Below are 13801 nucleotides of genomic sequence, written 5' to 3'. Positions count from 1 at the left end.
AAATACCCTAACATTAGCTTCTTTATCAGTTTAAAGCCTCTGTGGCACATTCTAGGAAGAGCAGTAAGTACCATAGCCTCTTAGAGCTCATTCTTTCCAACAACCCACATCAATCGTTTTGTATTATTTTATTCTGCTGATTCTTCCTAACACCTTTTCAGTTTGACCCTATCAGCATGTAAGCATCACCTTACACAGCTGCAACAGTCACAGTTTTAACACCATATCTCCGCTCAAGGAAGTTTCTAATCCACCACTCGATTCATGTCATGCCCACCAACAGACATCAACCATTCCTAAGAAGCCAACAACCAGAAGTTCTACCTGCTAGCCCCAGAGACCCTTCTAAACCTTATTGCTAACACAGAACCTCCATTTACAGCCAGGCCTCTGCACTCATCTAGTCAATAACTATATCCCGTCCCTACTGTGTCTTGGTCATTATGTTACACACTTTACAAAATATTCCCAAACATGGCTTGCCTGTATGTCTCCTTGTAAACTATCCCTTTCAGCCAACCAAACTCTGCCAGTCTTTCAGAGCTCATTTCAAGGGAAGTCTTGCCTACCCACTCCAGCCCGCAGGCCTCTGGGGATGACGAAGCGCTCTTCCTTTCTAAATTTGTTAAAGTCAGTCCTGCTGAACTAAAAAGTGGTATGAAGGGAAAACACTGTCCAATGGCCACATAAGTCTAGGAAATGCTAGGCCAATAAAGGTAAACATATTTCTTTTGCTCCTGGACTTCTCAGGGCATCCAATATTTTGACATGCATCCTTTTATGAGAGGAGATACAGTATACAGCTATATAATGATATATTACCTTCGATTTTTGTTAACTTTTCCGTATGTGTGCGTGGCTTTCTTCACAACATGTATTGCTCTCTCTTTAACAGATTGCCTGGTGCCCATAATTTCTCTTACTATTACTAATAAAACAGCTTGGGAGGGCGGGAAGAAGTTCATGTCCTTCCCTGTGGCCGCTGCGCACAGAAGGCAGTGCAGTGGAATGATAAAGAGCTCAGGCTCTGGCTTCTGGGGACCTAGACACATTTATTAAGGCTTTGCTTTGGGGCAAATTATTCAACTTCCATCAGCTTTCAGCTTCCCCATCTATAAAGTGAGTATAATCACAGTTCCTAACTTACAAGCTGCTGAGGAGGAATGAATGAGATCATACACCCAAACTGCTCAGAAGGCAGTCAGTTCATATTGGCGGCCTTAGGAGACTAATGAAGAAGGTATCAAAATAATCCAAGCTTTTTCCATATGTGAGGGCTTTGAAGTGTACTATCTGAGTTTAAATTCTGGCTTCATCTCCTATAAGCTATAGGATCTTGTGGAAATAACTCCCTTTGCTCATCTATAAAATGGGAATGTTAAATGCAAAGACTTCATAGGAGTGTTGTGAGGATAAATAAGATAAACTCAAGTCCTTGGCACATAAGCACATCATACATGCTCACATTAATTGTAAATGGAGATCTGGTTACCTGAGGGTGCTTTCTAACCTCATCCACTCCCACCTCACAATTCCCAACTGTCCTCAGTGACTCAAATGTACTTGTTCCCACAAATCCATCACCTTCTTCCCTTACTATGCCTCCCTACCAAAAAACCTTGTTTAAGACATCAGCCATGGCCTCCTGAAGAACAAAACCTGTTAAATTCCTTCCCTACACTCTTGGCCCCTCACTCTGCATTTCGTATTTCATAAGTAGTATGAGAAAAAAATACTTGTGCATCTCCCTCTCCCCCACCGTAACTTCTGAACAATTACTGTCCACATCATCTCACAGCAACAGTGGTTGGAACGGTGATACCTGTGCCTGCATTGCCGTTTCCCAGTTTCAGATCTTAGTTTAATTCTCAGTTGCTATTTTAACTTAGGTTTCCCCTGCTTCCTAAAAGAGTAAATAAAAAGAAATTATCTTTGGGAATAAACAGGTAAAACATACCTTTCCAGGCTCAAACCAAGCACTTGATTTGAGTGTGAGAGATCTTATTCTTAATAAGCTAGAAGGCACACATGAAATGAATCAAACAAAGCACATATTCCCAATAACCACCTGGGCACTAAACTGCATCTGGCATTAGTTGGCCACGTCAAAAGACAATCTGCACATTAGTAAAGGACTCAACTTCCTTTACTCAACTGCTCATATGTGAGCAGTTATCCAACTGCTTAGAATAATTCGAGTTGATATTGTGATACTGTAGGTTTGTAGTTCAATCCTTCAGAGAGGGATGTTATAAAAATACAAGAGTATTAATTTTTAAAAGTGTCTGAAGGAGGGAAACAGAGGGTCTTCAGAGTAAACAGTTTGTTTTTATACGAATAGATGCCAGTCACTGTCTACTTCATTTTTATGCAAAAAATTAAAAATTCTGTTACACCAAAAAGGTTCATGAGGAAGTGGAAACTGAGCCACATTAGACCAATCCATCCCACAAGATCTCTGGAAAACTCCAGATGACTCTTTGGGCCATCTGCACTGTGCATGGCCCAGTGATCATATGGGTCTTAGGGCAGCGGTTCTCCAACAACAAAGAGGCAAATAAAGAGGAAAATGGTGGGACAGACAACTCTTAGTTCCTAGACACCCCTTATTTCCTAGAGAAAACATTTAAATCCGCTGGCTTACAAGAGGCATATACTTAAGAAGCTATATTATTGTGCATCCTTAATCACTACTATATTTTAGAAAACCAAAGTCCCAATGCATAGCTGGAACTCAGAGAGACACAGAGCATATTAAGAGTTCAAAATAACAGTGAATGTTGCTTTCCCAAGACCATTTCTTCTGTTGTGGTTTGCAGCCACAGAGGGCTCAGGAGAGTGCGAACAACTATCTGTGCTACAGCAGTGATGTTTTATGGCTGGATGCCCAGATTGTCTAGCTCTGCACACAGCTCTATAGTCTTTTGAGGGCTACAGAGGAGGAATGCATTCTTAACAAACAGCTTTCCATCCCTGCAATAGCTTCTTCATTCTCTGAAAATATTTAAGGCTAAGCAAAGAATTCATTTTTAGAAAAACTCCAAAAATGGAACAAAGGGTATGGATTTTCAGCATGTTTAAACATGTAAAACCTTGTTATATCCCAGGTGGAGATTTTTAAAAATTACATAATTTACTTTTCATTAAATAAACATTTCAAATGCATGATCTGTACAATAGGAAACTGCACCATTATTTTAATCGGGTTATTCAAGCAAGTTCACTGGCAAATATTATATATTTTTCAGTTTCAATATCAGATAATACACTTTCTGCACAAGGTTTTATAGTTATTTTTGACAACCTTTATATTTTTAAGCAATTATATTCCTAAAAAGTTATGTATAAGCTGAAAATTTATAAATGGACTCTACTGTATTAAAGTCTGTTTAAAGAAAGCTTATTGTATATCATTTTGTAATGAAAGCTCTCCTCATGACCATACAATTATTTAAAAGTTCATTTGTTTGATTTTGAATAGTCATAATTAGACTGGGTAAAAGCAAGAAAACCTGTACAATCTACCCTCCTCCAAAAATATGATCCACTTCTCACATGACATTTTGCTGTCCCTACTCAAATCTATGACATCTTCAAACTATTAAGATGTTAAGTATCTTAATTAACTAAAATCCAGTCACCTTCACTGTGAAACCAGTTATCATGCAAGACAGACTAAAGACTGTGCCACCAACACTTCAAAATATTTCCTTACTTCTCACCTAAAAATATTTGAAGACCCTTCGAGATAGAGCTGGAGAAAAGGTAAAAATCCATTTGTCTTAAAATCATGAGAAAGAAGCCAAAACAATTTCAATCAAAGATAACAAAAACAAAACAGACAGACACAAATAAAGTTACCTGGTTCTTCCCGGCTTATACAGACCCTTTCCTGCTCTGCCTGTTCAGGACTCCGCCTTCTGTTCCCTCAACCTATCCTTCTAGCTCCCAAGGACGTCTATAAATCTGTCCCTGTCTCCTTCTCTCCATTTCTCAAGCTTTTCCCACAGGCTTCAGCTGCTCTTTGCTTGCTCTATCCCCAAATCTTAATTGTCTTTCATGTTTTACTTTGGTAAATGGGACAATCTAGAGTTCACAGCCAATTTTCTTTCTTATAAAATCTCAAATATCACCTTTGCACAATGATAGGCAAAAATCCTGACTGAATGATAAACAGTCATCCAAAGCATAAGCATGCAATCTAATGCTCCAATTCCTACTGCAGAAGGCCCAAAACAACCCCTCCTAATAGTCTTTAAAATGGTTCTTCAATCTTAAAAGGTTAGTGAGCTTCTATGACAAAAAAAGATACTCTATATACTCAAATCAAACAATAAATGAACTAACTTTCATCATAGTCTTTAAAAAAAAAAAAGTCAAGTTAGCAACACCCTCCTGGGTCAAGCAAGGCTCAGTTACGATCAGGACCTCATCCCCTTCACTTGGGGTTGGAGAGGTGATGTAAATACGCCATTCCCAGCTGCTACTGCAGGAACTGTGTCTTCCATTTTACTCCAAACTGAAAGCTCTCTTCACTAAGGAGAAAGGCTTCCCTCCTCCAGACCTGACCTCCTCCTCTGGCTAGGTTTTAGAAGCCAAACGACAGCATTTGGAAAAGCAAAAATTTATCTCAGGAAAGCCAGCTGTTTAACAAAAAGGCAGTGGTAGTTGTGATGAAAAATATTGTAATTTAGTTTCATATATCCCCAGTATGACTTAATTATTTTTTAAATCATTGAATGTCAAATGAAACAGTTCATTCCACTCTACCTTCATTATAATCAGCATTCTAAGGGCAACTATTTACTCTGAAGTTCCTAAGCCAATTAAACATAAACGTAAACCTGTTACAACAAAATAATCTTTGTTAGTGTTAAGCATATGCTACTTGAAAAAAAAAAAGCAATAAACACTGTAAGGATGAGTATCTAAAATCAACATTTACATATACTCCAGATTACTAACAGAATATTTAAATGCCAGAATCTTTTAAACTGTTAAGATTAAACTTTATGACAGTCTCTGTTTCAACTGTATTTAATATCATACCTTAAAAGTAAAACCGGCCGGGCGAGGTGGCTCACACCTGTAATCCCAGTACTTTGAGAGGCAGAGGCGGATGGATAACCTAAGGTCAGGAGTTTGAGACCAGCCTGACCAACAGGGCGAAACCCCGACTCTTCTAAAAATACAAAAATTAGCCAGGTGTGGTGGCAGGCACCTATAATCCCAACTAGTAGGGAGGCTGAGGCAGAAGAATTGCCTGAACCCTGGAGGCAGAGGCTGCAGTGAGCAGAGATCACACCATTGCATGCCAGCCTGGGCAACAAGAGCAAAACTCCATCTCAAAAAAACAAAAGTAAAACCGAAGTAAGGTCAGCAAGGTCTTTGTTTTGGACAAGAAGCACAGAAGAGTTACAAACAGGCTTTTAAAATCAGATCCTTATAATAAAATCGAGTGTGTGTTTACTGTTACCATTTTCTGTGCTATCAATTTCTGACTATGTCTATTGTCAGATCATGAGAAATCTGTATGAAAACCAGATTCCAAGAATGTCTATTCTTATGAAAATAAATATTAAAAACTTTCCATAGGAAAAAAACTTTCAGTATAGGTAAACAGTTACAACTGTTCACATCATTACTTTGTTCTATTAACACAAACAAAATTAATTCAGACAATATAACTAGTCATTTTAAAAACCTTACTTTGCATTATTTTCCTCAACAAAGCATCCTAGGGGTGCCATAGTGAAAAATGTTCAAAGACCATTGCCACCTCTGTTGCTCTCGAACAATGTACATTCCTCAAGGTGCCCTCTACCAACCAAGTTCATCTGGCCTGGGGCTAAGTTTTGTCATTTATTCTTTCACACAGTACTGAAGGAAATCTGAAATCTATGAATGTAATTGTCAGCATCCGTACACATTTCAAACCAGCTACCACTGTCCTCTGAAATCACTCAAGCCAGGTTTCCAGGGTCTCAACTCATTCGCATAGTTATTCAATTCTAACTGCAGGCAATAACTGGCATAAAATAAGCCTTGCACAGGGTCAAATTACACGCAGGGATGCACAAGGCTCTCGCAGCGACCATCAATGGGCTACCTTGTACTGGCCGAAGTACATCAACGTGAACACCAGATACTCCAGAAAAACCGAACCTCGGCTACACAATGGATTAACCCAGTCAGGAGGCTCCAATTTGCAACTCCTCAAAAACGCTTAAGTTGGACATCTACAGAGCACCATTTTGAGTTTAGAATCCTCAGTTCACGCCTAGAAATAACCGAGCGGACCACTCAAATGGAGGTTTCATTTGGCGGAGGCAAAGGTTTGAGACAACTCCACTAATTACGTGCAGAATCACCAACACCGTCAAATGCCTTCGAAGGCACTAGGCGCAGCCACGATCTAGCGGCTCCTCCGCCCCTACCTCCCGGCACCACATCCAAGCAGCATGCCTTCATTTTTGCTACGATCTCCAAAGCTCTGTGTAACACGCACGCCAGTGATTTCTTCGCCAGGTTAACACGCAGGAAGCCCCCCCCCCCACACACACATTCACATCTACATATTTTCATAGCTACCAGCCAACTAGTTAAATCTCGTCCGCAAGGTAAAGGTGAGAAGAAGGCATCGCTTAAAGCAGAGGTGGCGACCAGGCGCTCGGGTTGCGTTATCAGATAACAGGGCACAAGTGGCTCGGCTCGTTTTCCTCTAACGCATGACTCCGCAGTCCGCGGCACCGTTAGAAAATCCACCTGATTTCAGACCCACAGAGCGCCCAAGGGTCCTTCTCCGCCAACCCGCAGCACGCCCCGGTTTCTCTCGTCCCCCAAACAACGACACTGAGCTCCTGCGCCGAAACGCGGCGGGCTCGTGCCTGCCATCGTCAATGCAAAACCTGCGGGTGGCTGCCGGGAGAGGACCGAATTTCACCGCCGCTTGAGTTTTAAAGAGGAGGGGGCACATCCATCCTCAGCCCTCCATTCCGCTCCCGTCTGATTGTGCTGCACGCCGGCCGTCTGCACAGCCCAGTCTCACACTCGCGCACACGCGCCCCGGCCCCGGCCGCTTCCCGCCGCTCCCCTCCAAACCCGGCCGGCCGGGGGCCCGGCGCCGCACGCGGGTCGCTCGGGGCCAGCGCCCGCCCCGGCTCCCCTCGGCCGAACAAAGGGCCCGCGAACCTCCGGGCAAAGTTGCGGCGGCGGCGAGGAGCCAACGGGCGGCCACGCTCACCTGGGCTCCGTCCCGGGCAGTGGCGGCGGCGGCTCCGCGGGGCTCCGGCGACGCGGGCCTGGCGGCGGCGGAGACAGCAACACGAACAACCGCCCAAGGGCCTCGGGGGTGCGCGGGCGGCGGGGGCTCGCTCAGCGCCGGCGCCGCGGGCTCAGGTCCCGGCGCGGGCGGCGGCGGCGGCGCGGGCGGGTGGGCGGCGGCGCGTCTCGGCAGGTCCAGGTCCGGCCCCAGCGACGCCGCGACGCGTCCTCCTCACGCCCAGCGGGACGAGGCTCCGGCGCGGCCCGGGTCCTAGGCGGCGGCGGTGGCAGCTGCGGATGGCTGGGCGAGGGGCCGCTCCGCTCCCTCCGCCTCCGGCTCGGGCGGGCCCGCGGCGGCGGCTGCGGTGAGGGCGGCGGGAGCGCGGCGGGCGCGGGGACAGCCCTGTCAGGGGGCGGCCCGGGCGGCGCTCAAGGCTGCGCGGCGGCGGGGCCGACGGCGGCGGCTGCTGGTCCCGGGGCCGTCGCTCTGAGGTGCGGAGCTGCCACCGCGGCCATCTTGTTGCTCTAACTGACAAGAACCCCCCTCCCCCCGCTACAGCCAGACGGGGCGCTCGCGCCCCCTTCCCCGCCCCACGTTGGCCTCCAACAGGAAGTCGTCCCGGCCCCTGGCACGTGACTCCCACTGCATCTGCATACCGGAGGGCGAATTGGCCAATTGGCGCTCGGCGCTTGAGCTCCTCCCCCGCGCGCCCCTCCCCGGTCCATTGGCTCTTCGGCCAGGCCACGCCTCCTCCTTGCCACCTTAATACCCACCCGCCCGCGCTGTGGTTGCCTACACCGCGCAGGGAGCGCGCCGGGGTGCGAGCGGCGCGTTCTCCGCCTGTCCCGGAGGCGCGCCAGTCCTGGGAGCTCGCTCTACTCTGTGGGGTGCGTGGAGACCCGCGTGGTGTCCTTCGCCGCCTCCGCCTGCCCTCTGGTCCCTGGGCGCTGTGGCTCCGCGTTAAGGGTACTGGCGGGAGGGGCGCCGACCGGGATCTGCGCCTCCGCTGGGTTCTCCCGGCCAGCGCCCTGCGGCGCCCGGGCTTTGCGCTGTTATTTCGCCTAGCGGCGTTGGCATTCTCTGCGACGGCGCCCGGCGCCCGCACCGGCGCGCGTCCCGCTCGTGCAGTGCACACGCCCCGCACTGCCCCACCTTCCACACACACGCACACGAGTCCGTAGGGTCCCCGGAGCCTCCTGCTCACCCCGCGCCTGCCGGCCCGCCCTTGCGCGCAGTCGCTCCCCAGGGAGCGCCCAGCTGCGAGCAAAACAAGCCTCGCCGCAAAACAGTGCCCCGGGGAGTCCGCCCTTTCCCCGGAGCACAGACACCCTTCCCCCACCGCGCGAGCCTTCTGTCCGGGCCGAACCCGGTCGCTCCGGCCCCTACGCACCCCGCGATTCCTCCCCGGTGCTCGGGGCGCCGCCGTGATCCTCCATTCCACGGCTCCTCCTCGATATCCATTATTCATTAGTGGTAGGTGAGGTCACGCTCAATGTGCAATTCGAAAAGTCCGTTTTTAACTTTCGGTTCGAGCCAGGAGAAGATTTTGAAACCAAGAATTCTCTCCATTTTCATGCAAGGTCGCAGAAGCAGGCTAGCTTTTCCCCCATCGCTCGGAGGAGGTTCAGCGGTGCTACTTGGAAGTTGTTATTGGAAGAGGCCATTCCCTGTCTACGTGTCCCCGTCTTGAAGAGGAGATAATAACACACTAGTACTTTCGCAATGCAATTTTGTTACCGCAAGTGTCATGCTTTGAAACGTCTGTGGATGAAAGACAAATTCCTCGCTCTCGTTTCCCTTCGGGGTCCCATGAGCTCCTTTCTTCTTACTGCCGTATTTTCAGCCCTCTGGTAGTTAGATTCACAAGGGTCGTCAAATGTCTGCTGTGTTGTGTATTTCCCCTCCCAAGAACCCACATCCCTTAGAAGGATCTGAAGGCAGACGGAGCTGGCATGGAGGCTTCTTCTGCCTGTTCATTTTATGTGCATTCATTTAATTCTCGACTGCGGAGAACCTGCCTCCTTTGTATTTCTCCAAGGTAGAGGTATTATCACATGTTCCAGAAGGGAGTGCAAAATAACATCGTCACAACAGGCAGCGCCCACGAAGTAGGCTGCTACGTAAATGAGGACTCCAGGTATCTTGGTGGACCAATCCTTGTGATAAGCAGAACTTCACTTTTTGGAAAACTGAACCAAGATACATTATTTAGCATTGTCTTTGACTTTGGAGTTGTGGTTCTCACCTCTCCAGTTCCTCTCCGCTTCCCTTTATCCCTCAGGCAAAAATCGTCCTATTCTCCAATGATACTAGACTCTGAGCACCGAGAAGCAGAACTCTAGATGTTATATGTTCTGAACCCCAAACCGGACTCATAGTTTGGCATGTGGACCTGGGGCAATAGAGAGAATATTTGAAACTGAAGCTGACCCAGAGACATTGAGGCATATGGTGGCCATGAATCTTAAGACTGCAGAGCAGCGTCACTAATTAGCGGTCGTTTGCACTGATAAAATACGAGTAGGAACGCCAAGCAAAACTGTAAAATGGGTCCATTCATGTTTGGGGTTGATCATCCTCTTATTAGCCCTGCCACCACCACCTTATAACTAAGGTATAAATTGACCATCTATTAAAAATGGGCAAAACCAACAAAATTATGTTTACGAGAATTCAATGTTAAATGTATCTCTTAAGTTAAAATGTCAGCTAATTGAGGACAAATGAAGAAGACCTAGCTGGAGACAAGGTCATGTAAAAAATTCTAGTTTTAGATGACCACATGCTCAACAAAGCTAAATGTGTGAAATGGTTTGTTTAAAACAATAACAACAATAACAACACCACATTACAATAGTGTCCAGTTTGGCTGGGCGCACTGGCTGATGCTTGTAATCTCAGCACTTTGGGAGGCCGAGGTGGGCGGATCACCTGAGGTTGGGAGTTTGAGAGCAGGCTAGCCAACATGGTGAAATCCCATCTACTAAAAATACAAAAATTAGCCGGCGTAGTGGCAGGTGCCTGTAATCCCAGCTATCTAGGAGGGTGAGGCAGGAGGATCACTTGAGCCTGGGAGGCAGAGGTTGCAGTGAGTTGAGACTGTGCCATTGCACTCCAGCCTGGGCAACAAAAGCGAAACTCCGTCTCAAAAATAAATAAATAAATAAAATAGTGTTGAGTTTAAGATATTGTACTCTGAGCTGGCCAGATCCCAAATGGAGTATTTTGGCCAGTTCTGGGCACTATGGTGCGAGAAAGAAATTGACAAAGTTAGAGACTGACTGGGTATACAGCCAGTTGTTGGTGGAAATCCTCCAGTCTTTGACCAACAGCTGAAGCAGCAGAAGAGATTGGGGCAGGGAAGAAGAGACAAGGAGGACAGGAAGGCTGTCTTCAGATATTTTTAAAACTCCCATATACAAATAGGCACAGATATATTCCGTGAGATCCTAAGAGGCCAACCTGAGATCAGTGGGTGGTAGGCATTAGGCAAATTTTGGTTCTCTTCAAGTATACGCTACACCCTACAAAATCGAGTTTCTATCAGATGGAGTTATTAATAGACACTCCATTTTGGAGGGTGCAGCGTATACTGCTCGGGTGATGGGGGCACCAAAATCTCACAAATCACCACTAAAGAACTTACTCGTTTAACCAAACACCATCTGTACCCCAACAAGCTATAAAAACATCTCCATTTGAAAGGTAGCAAGATCCACATCTGTGCAGGGGTTTAAGCGGAAAGACAGGATGATCACATCCCTGTCTCCATGGCTATTGCAAAACAGATGACTGTGGTGAGCCAAAGTGTTGACTAGCTCAGCGGTTCCCAGATTATGTTGCCTGGACCAGTGGCATTGGCTTCATCTAGGAGCTTGTTAGAATTGCGACTTCTCAGACTCTACTGTCAGACCCAGTGAATCAGAACGTTTGGGGATGCGGCCCAGGTATCTGCATCTTAGCCACCCCTCCAGGCGATTCTGAGGTGCACGAAAACTGGAGAAGAGTAATAAAGGCACCTTTTTGGGGGGCTGTATTTACGTATAATACCCCTCTCGATGCCCAGCCACTTCCTACCACACACTGGTGCCTGAATTACTGCATCCTCCTATTTCTGTTGATTTTACACGTATAATTTGCATCCTAATGACGGACTCTTAAAGGGAAAAGCTTCGGGACTCCAACACATGATTGCTTTTCAATGAAAATGTAAGAAAGCTGGGTTCAGCTCTCCCTGCTTGTCACCGATAGATAACAAGTGAATTGCCTTAGCAAAATGTGATAAATTTACAGAGGCCTTTCAGACAAGGCATAGAGCATTGGTTCTCAAACTTTCTGTTGATGAGAATCACCAGGGTAGCTTGTTTGAATTACAAATTCACCTTAGGTCCAGATGAGGCCCATGAATCTGCATGTCTAATCAGCTCCCCAAGTGATTCTGATGCCCTTGTCCTCCCACTATGCTGAGAATAATATTAGAATAGAACGTTAAAATAAGAGTGAGGGTGAGTCTCAACTCCACTGCTCACTAATTGTTTGACCTCAGGCGAGTTTCTGGGCCTCTGACTTCTCCTTTGTACTCCTCACTGAGTTAGAGATACTCACTGAATATTTATGGCCATGTATTACGTGCCAGGCAGTGAACTAGGTGCCAGGGATTTAAAGCAGCAAGTGGTGCTTGAGCTATGATGACACTGCATTGAGTCAGAAGAGACTCAGGTCATTCTGAAGCACTCAGGAGGACTTCTTCAGGGGCCTCAGATCTAAGTCTTGAAAGATGCGAGGGAAGCGGTGATAGGTCAGAAGCTGATGGAAGGGCCTTTAAGAAAGAGGGAATGTGTAAAGGAAACCAAAGAGAGCTTGCAGCGCGGCACTTTCAGGAGGCGGGAAGACATCAGTGGGATGGCAACGGCCCTGGTATGAGGAGAAGGGAGAGATGAGCAGAGGCCGGATTATTATGATTAGTTTTGGAGAGGAGACGGAGCCTCGCTCTGTCGCCCAAGCTGGAGTGCAATGGCGTGATCTGGGCTGCCTGCAACCTCCGCCTCCCGGGTTCATGCAATTCTCCTGCCTCAGCCTCCTGAGTAGCTGGGATTGCAGGCGCACGCTGCCATGCCCGGCTAATTTTTTGTATTTTAGTAGAGATGGGGTTTCACCGTGTTGCCCAGGCTGGTCTCAAACTCCTGAGCTCAGACAATCCGCCTGCTTTGGCCTCCCGAAGTGCTGGGATTATAGGTGTGAGCCACCACACCTGAGACCAGATTATTAATACAAGGAGCATCTCATGTGGCCTTGAGGAGTTCGGACTTTGTCCTTAAGGCAATGTGGAGCTCTTGGATGACTCCAGGCATTATCACCCCTGACTGTCAGAGGGACCTCTCTGCGAACATTGTGGTAAATGACATGGAGAAGGAAGGGCCAGGGTTGAGGTGATGGCAGGGAGTAAGCAGCCTGCACAGTTCTGCAGCCAGAAAACTAGAACTTACAGAAGCCCCCAGAGGAGCAATCAAGGTAAGACGGAGAAAATCTGCTGGGAAGATAACTTTAACTGCGCCTCTGGGGGACTTGGGGTCTGACGCATCTGGAGGGTAAGGAGGATGGTAAAGGATGTTGCCCATTGTCTTTCTCAGTGAGAAAGCGTAGATGCTGAGGCAGGGACTATGGAAGGAGGAGTACACTGAGCTTGAGGTTTTAGGTGGGCTCCTGAGAGGAAGGGGTGAGCCTGATTTGGCCCATTTGGAGTTGCAGGCACCTGGGCATTGTCGAGTGGTGAAGGTCAGATGTGGGGTGTCTAGGCTGGAGAAGTCTCTCAGGGACAGTCTGCACAGGGCTAGAAGTTAAGGCAGGATCATAGATGATGAGCTTGGAGAATAGGGGTGAGAAGGGATGGTGAGAAGGCTGCGTGCTGAGCCTGAGGAGCACCAAGGGGAGAGGAAAACCCTAAAGGAGTCTGAGAAGTGACAGCCAGAGATGCTGAATCTCACAGATGACCGTTCAACTAAAGGGGCCACAAGGGGAATGGGGTTGAGGAAGGAGCAGGTGGCCAACAGTGTTCATTCGGTAGGGGCAGGGACGCATGGATGGAATCAGGCAGCCTCGAGGTCATTTTCTCCTCAGGAGGCAGAGCAGGGCTGGCAGGAGGCTATCAGGTGAGAGGGAGGCTGGAGATGGGGACTGAGAGTGAAGACGGACCAGGCTTTTAAGTTCGTCCATTGTTACGGGTTGAAATGTGTCCCCCAAAAAGATATGTTGAAGTCTTAACTCCCCACACCTCAGAATGTGACGTTATTTGGGGATAGTCTTTGCAGGTAGAGTTAAGTCAAAGCAAGGTCTTAGGGTGGTTCCTAATCCAGTGTGACTGTGTCCTTTATAAAAAGGGGAAATTTGGACAGCCCATGTGAGGATGAAGGCAGAGATCGGGGTGATGCTTCCAGAAGCCAAAGAACACCAAGGATTGCCAGCAAGCCACGAGAAGCTAGGGAGAAGGCCTGGGACAGGTCCTCCCTCCAAGCCTTTAGAAGAACCCAGCCCCGTTGA

General features: G+C 47.6%; 1 protein-coding gene across 16 annotated transcripts in view; it reads right to left on the bottom strand.

Annotated features, from left to right (window-relative positions):
- TNRC6C (trinucleotide repeat containing adaptor 6C) overlaps positions 1-8969 on the bottom strand; it is a 147731-nt gene extending 138762 nt beyond the window's left edge. For 12 of the 16 annotated variants that reach the window (XM_054256537.2, XM_035301894.3, XM_054256544.2 and 9 more), the window contains exon 1: positions 8655-8969. In XM_054256537.2, coding sequence (XP_054112512.1) covers positions 8655-8725 — 71 coding nt within the window. In that variant the 5' untranslated portion in view covers positions 8726-8969. Of the gene's footprint in view, positions 1-6591; positions 6913-7243; positions 7362-8037; positions 8346-8654 lie in introns of those variants that run through there. The other 4 variants (XM_078374744.1, XM_078374746.1, XM_078374743.1 and 1 more) reach the window with 3 other exon arrangements.
- Between the last annotated feature and the right edge of the window lie 4832 nt (positions 8970-13801).

This window comes from Callithrix jacchus, chromosome 5, assembly GCF_049354715.1.
Source record: "Callithrix jacchus isolate 240 chromosome 5, calJac240_pri, whole genome shotgun sequence".
Classification (NCBI taxonomy): domain Eukaryota; kingdom Metazoa; phylum Chordata; class Mammalia; order Primates; family Cebidae; genus Callithrix; species Callithrix jacchus.
Note: the sequence above shows the minus strand (reverse complement) of the source record. Positions and strands in the feature narration are given on the sequence as shown.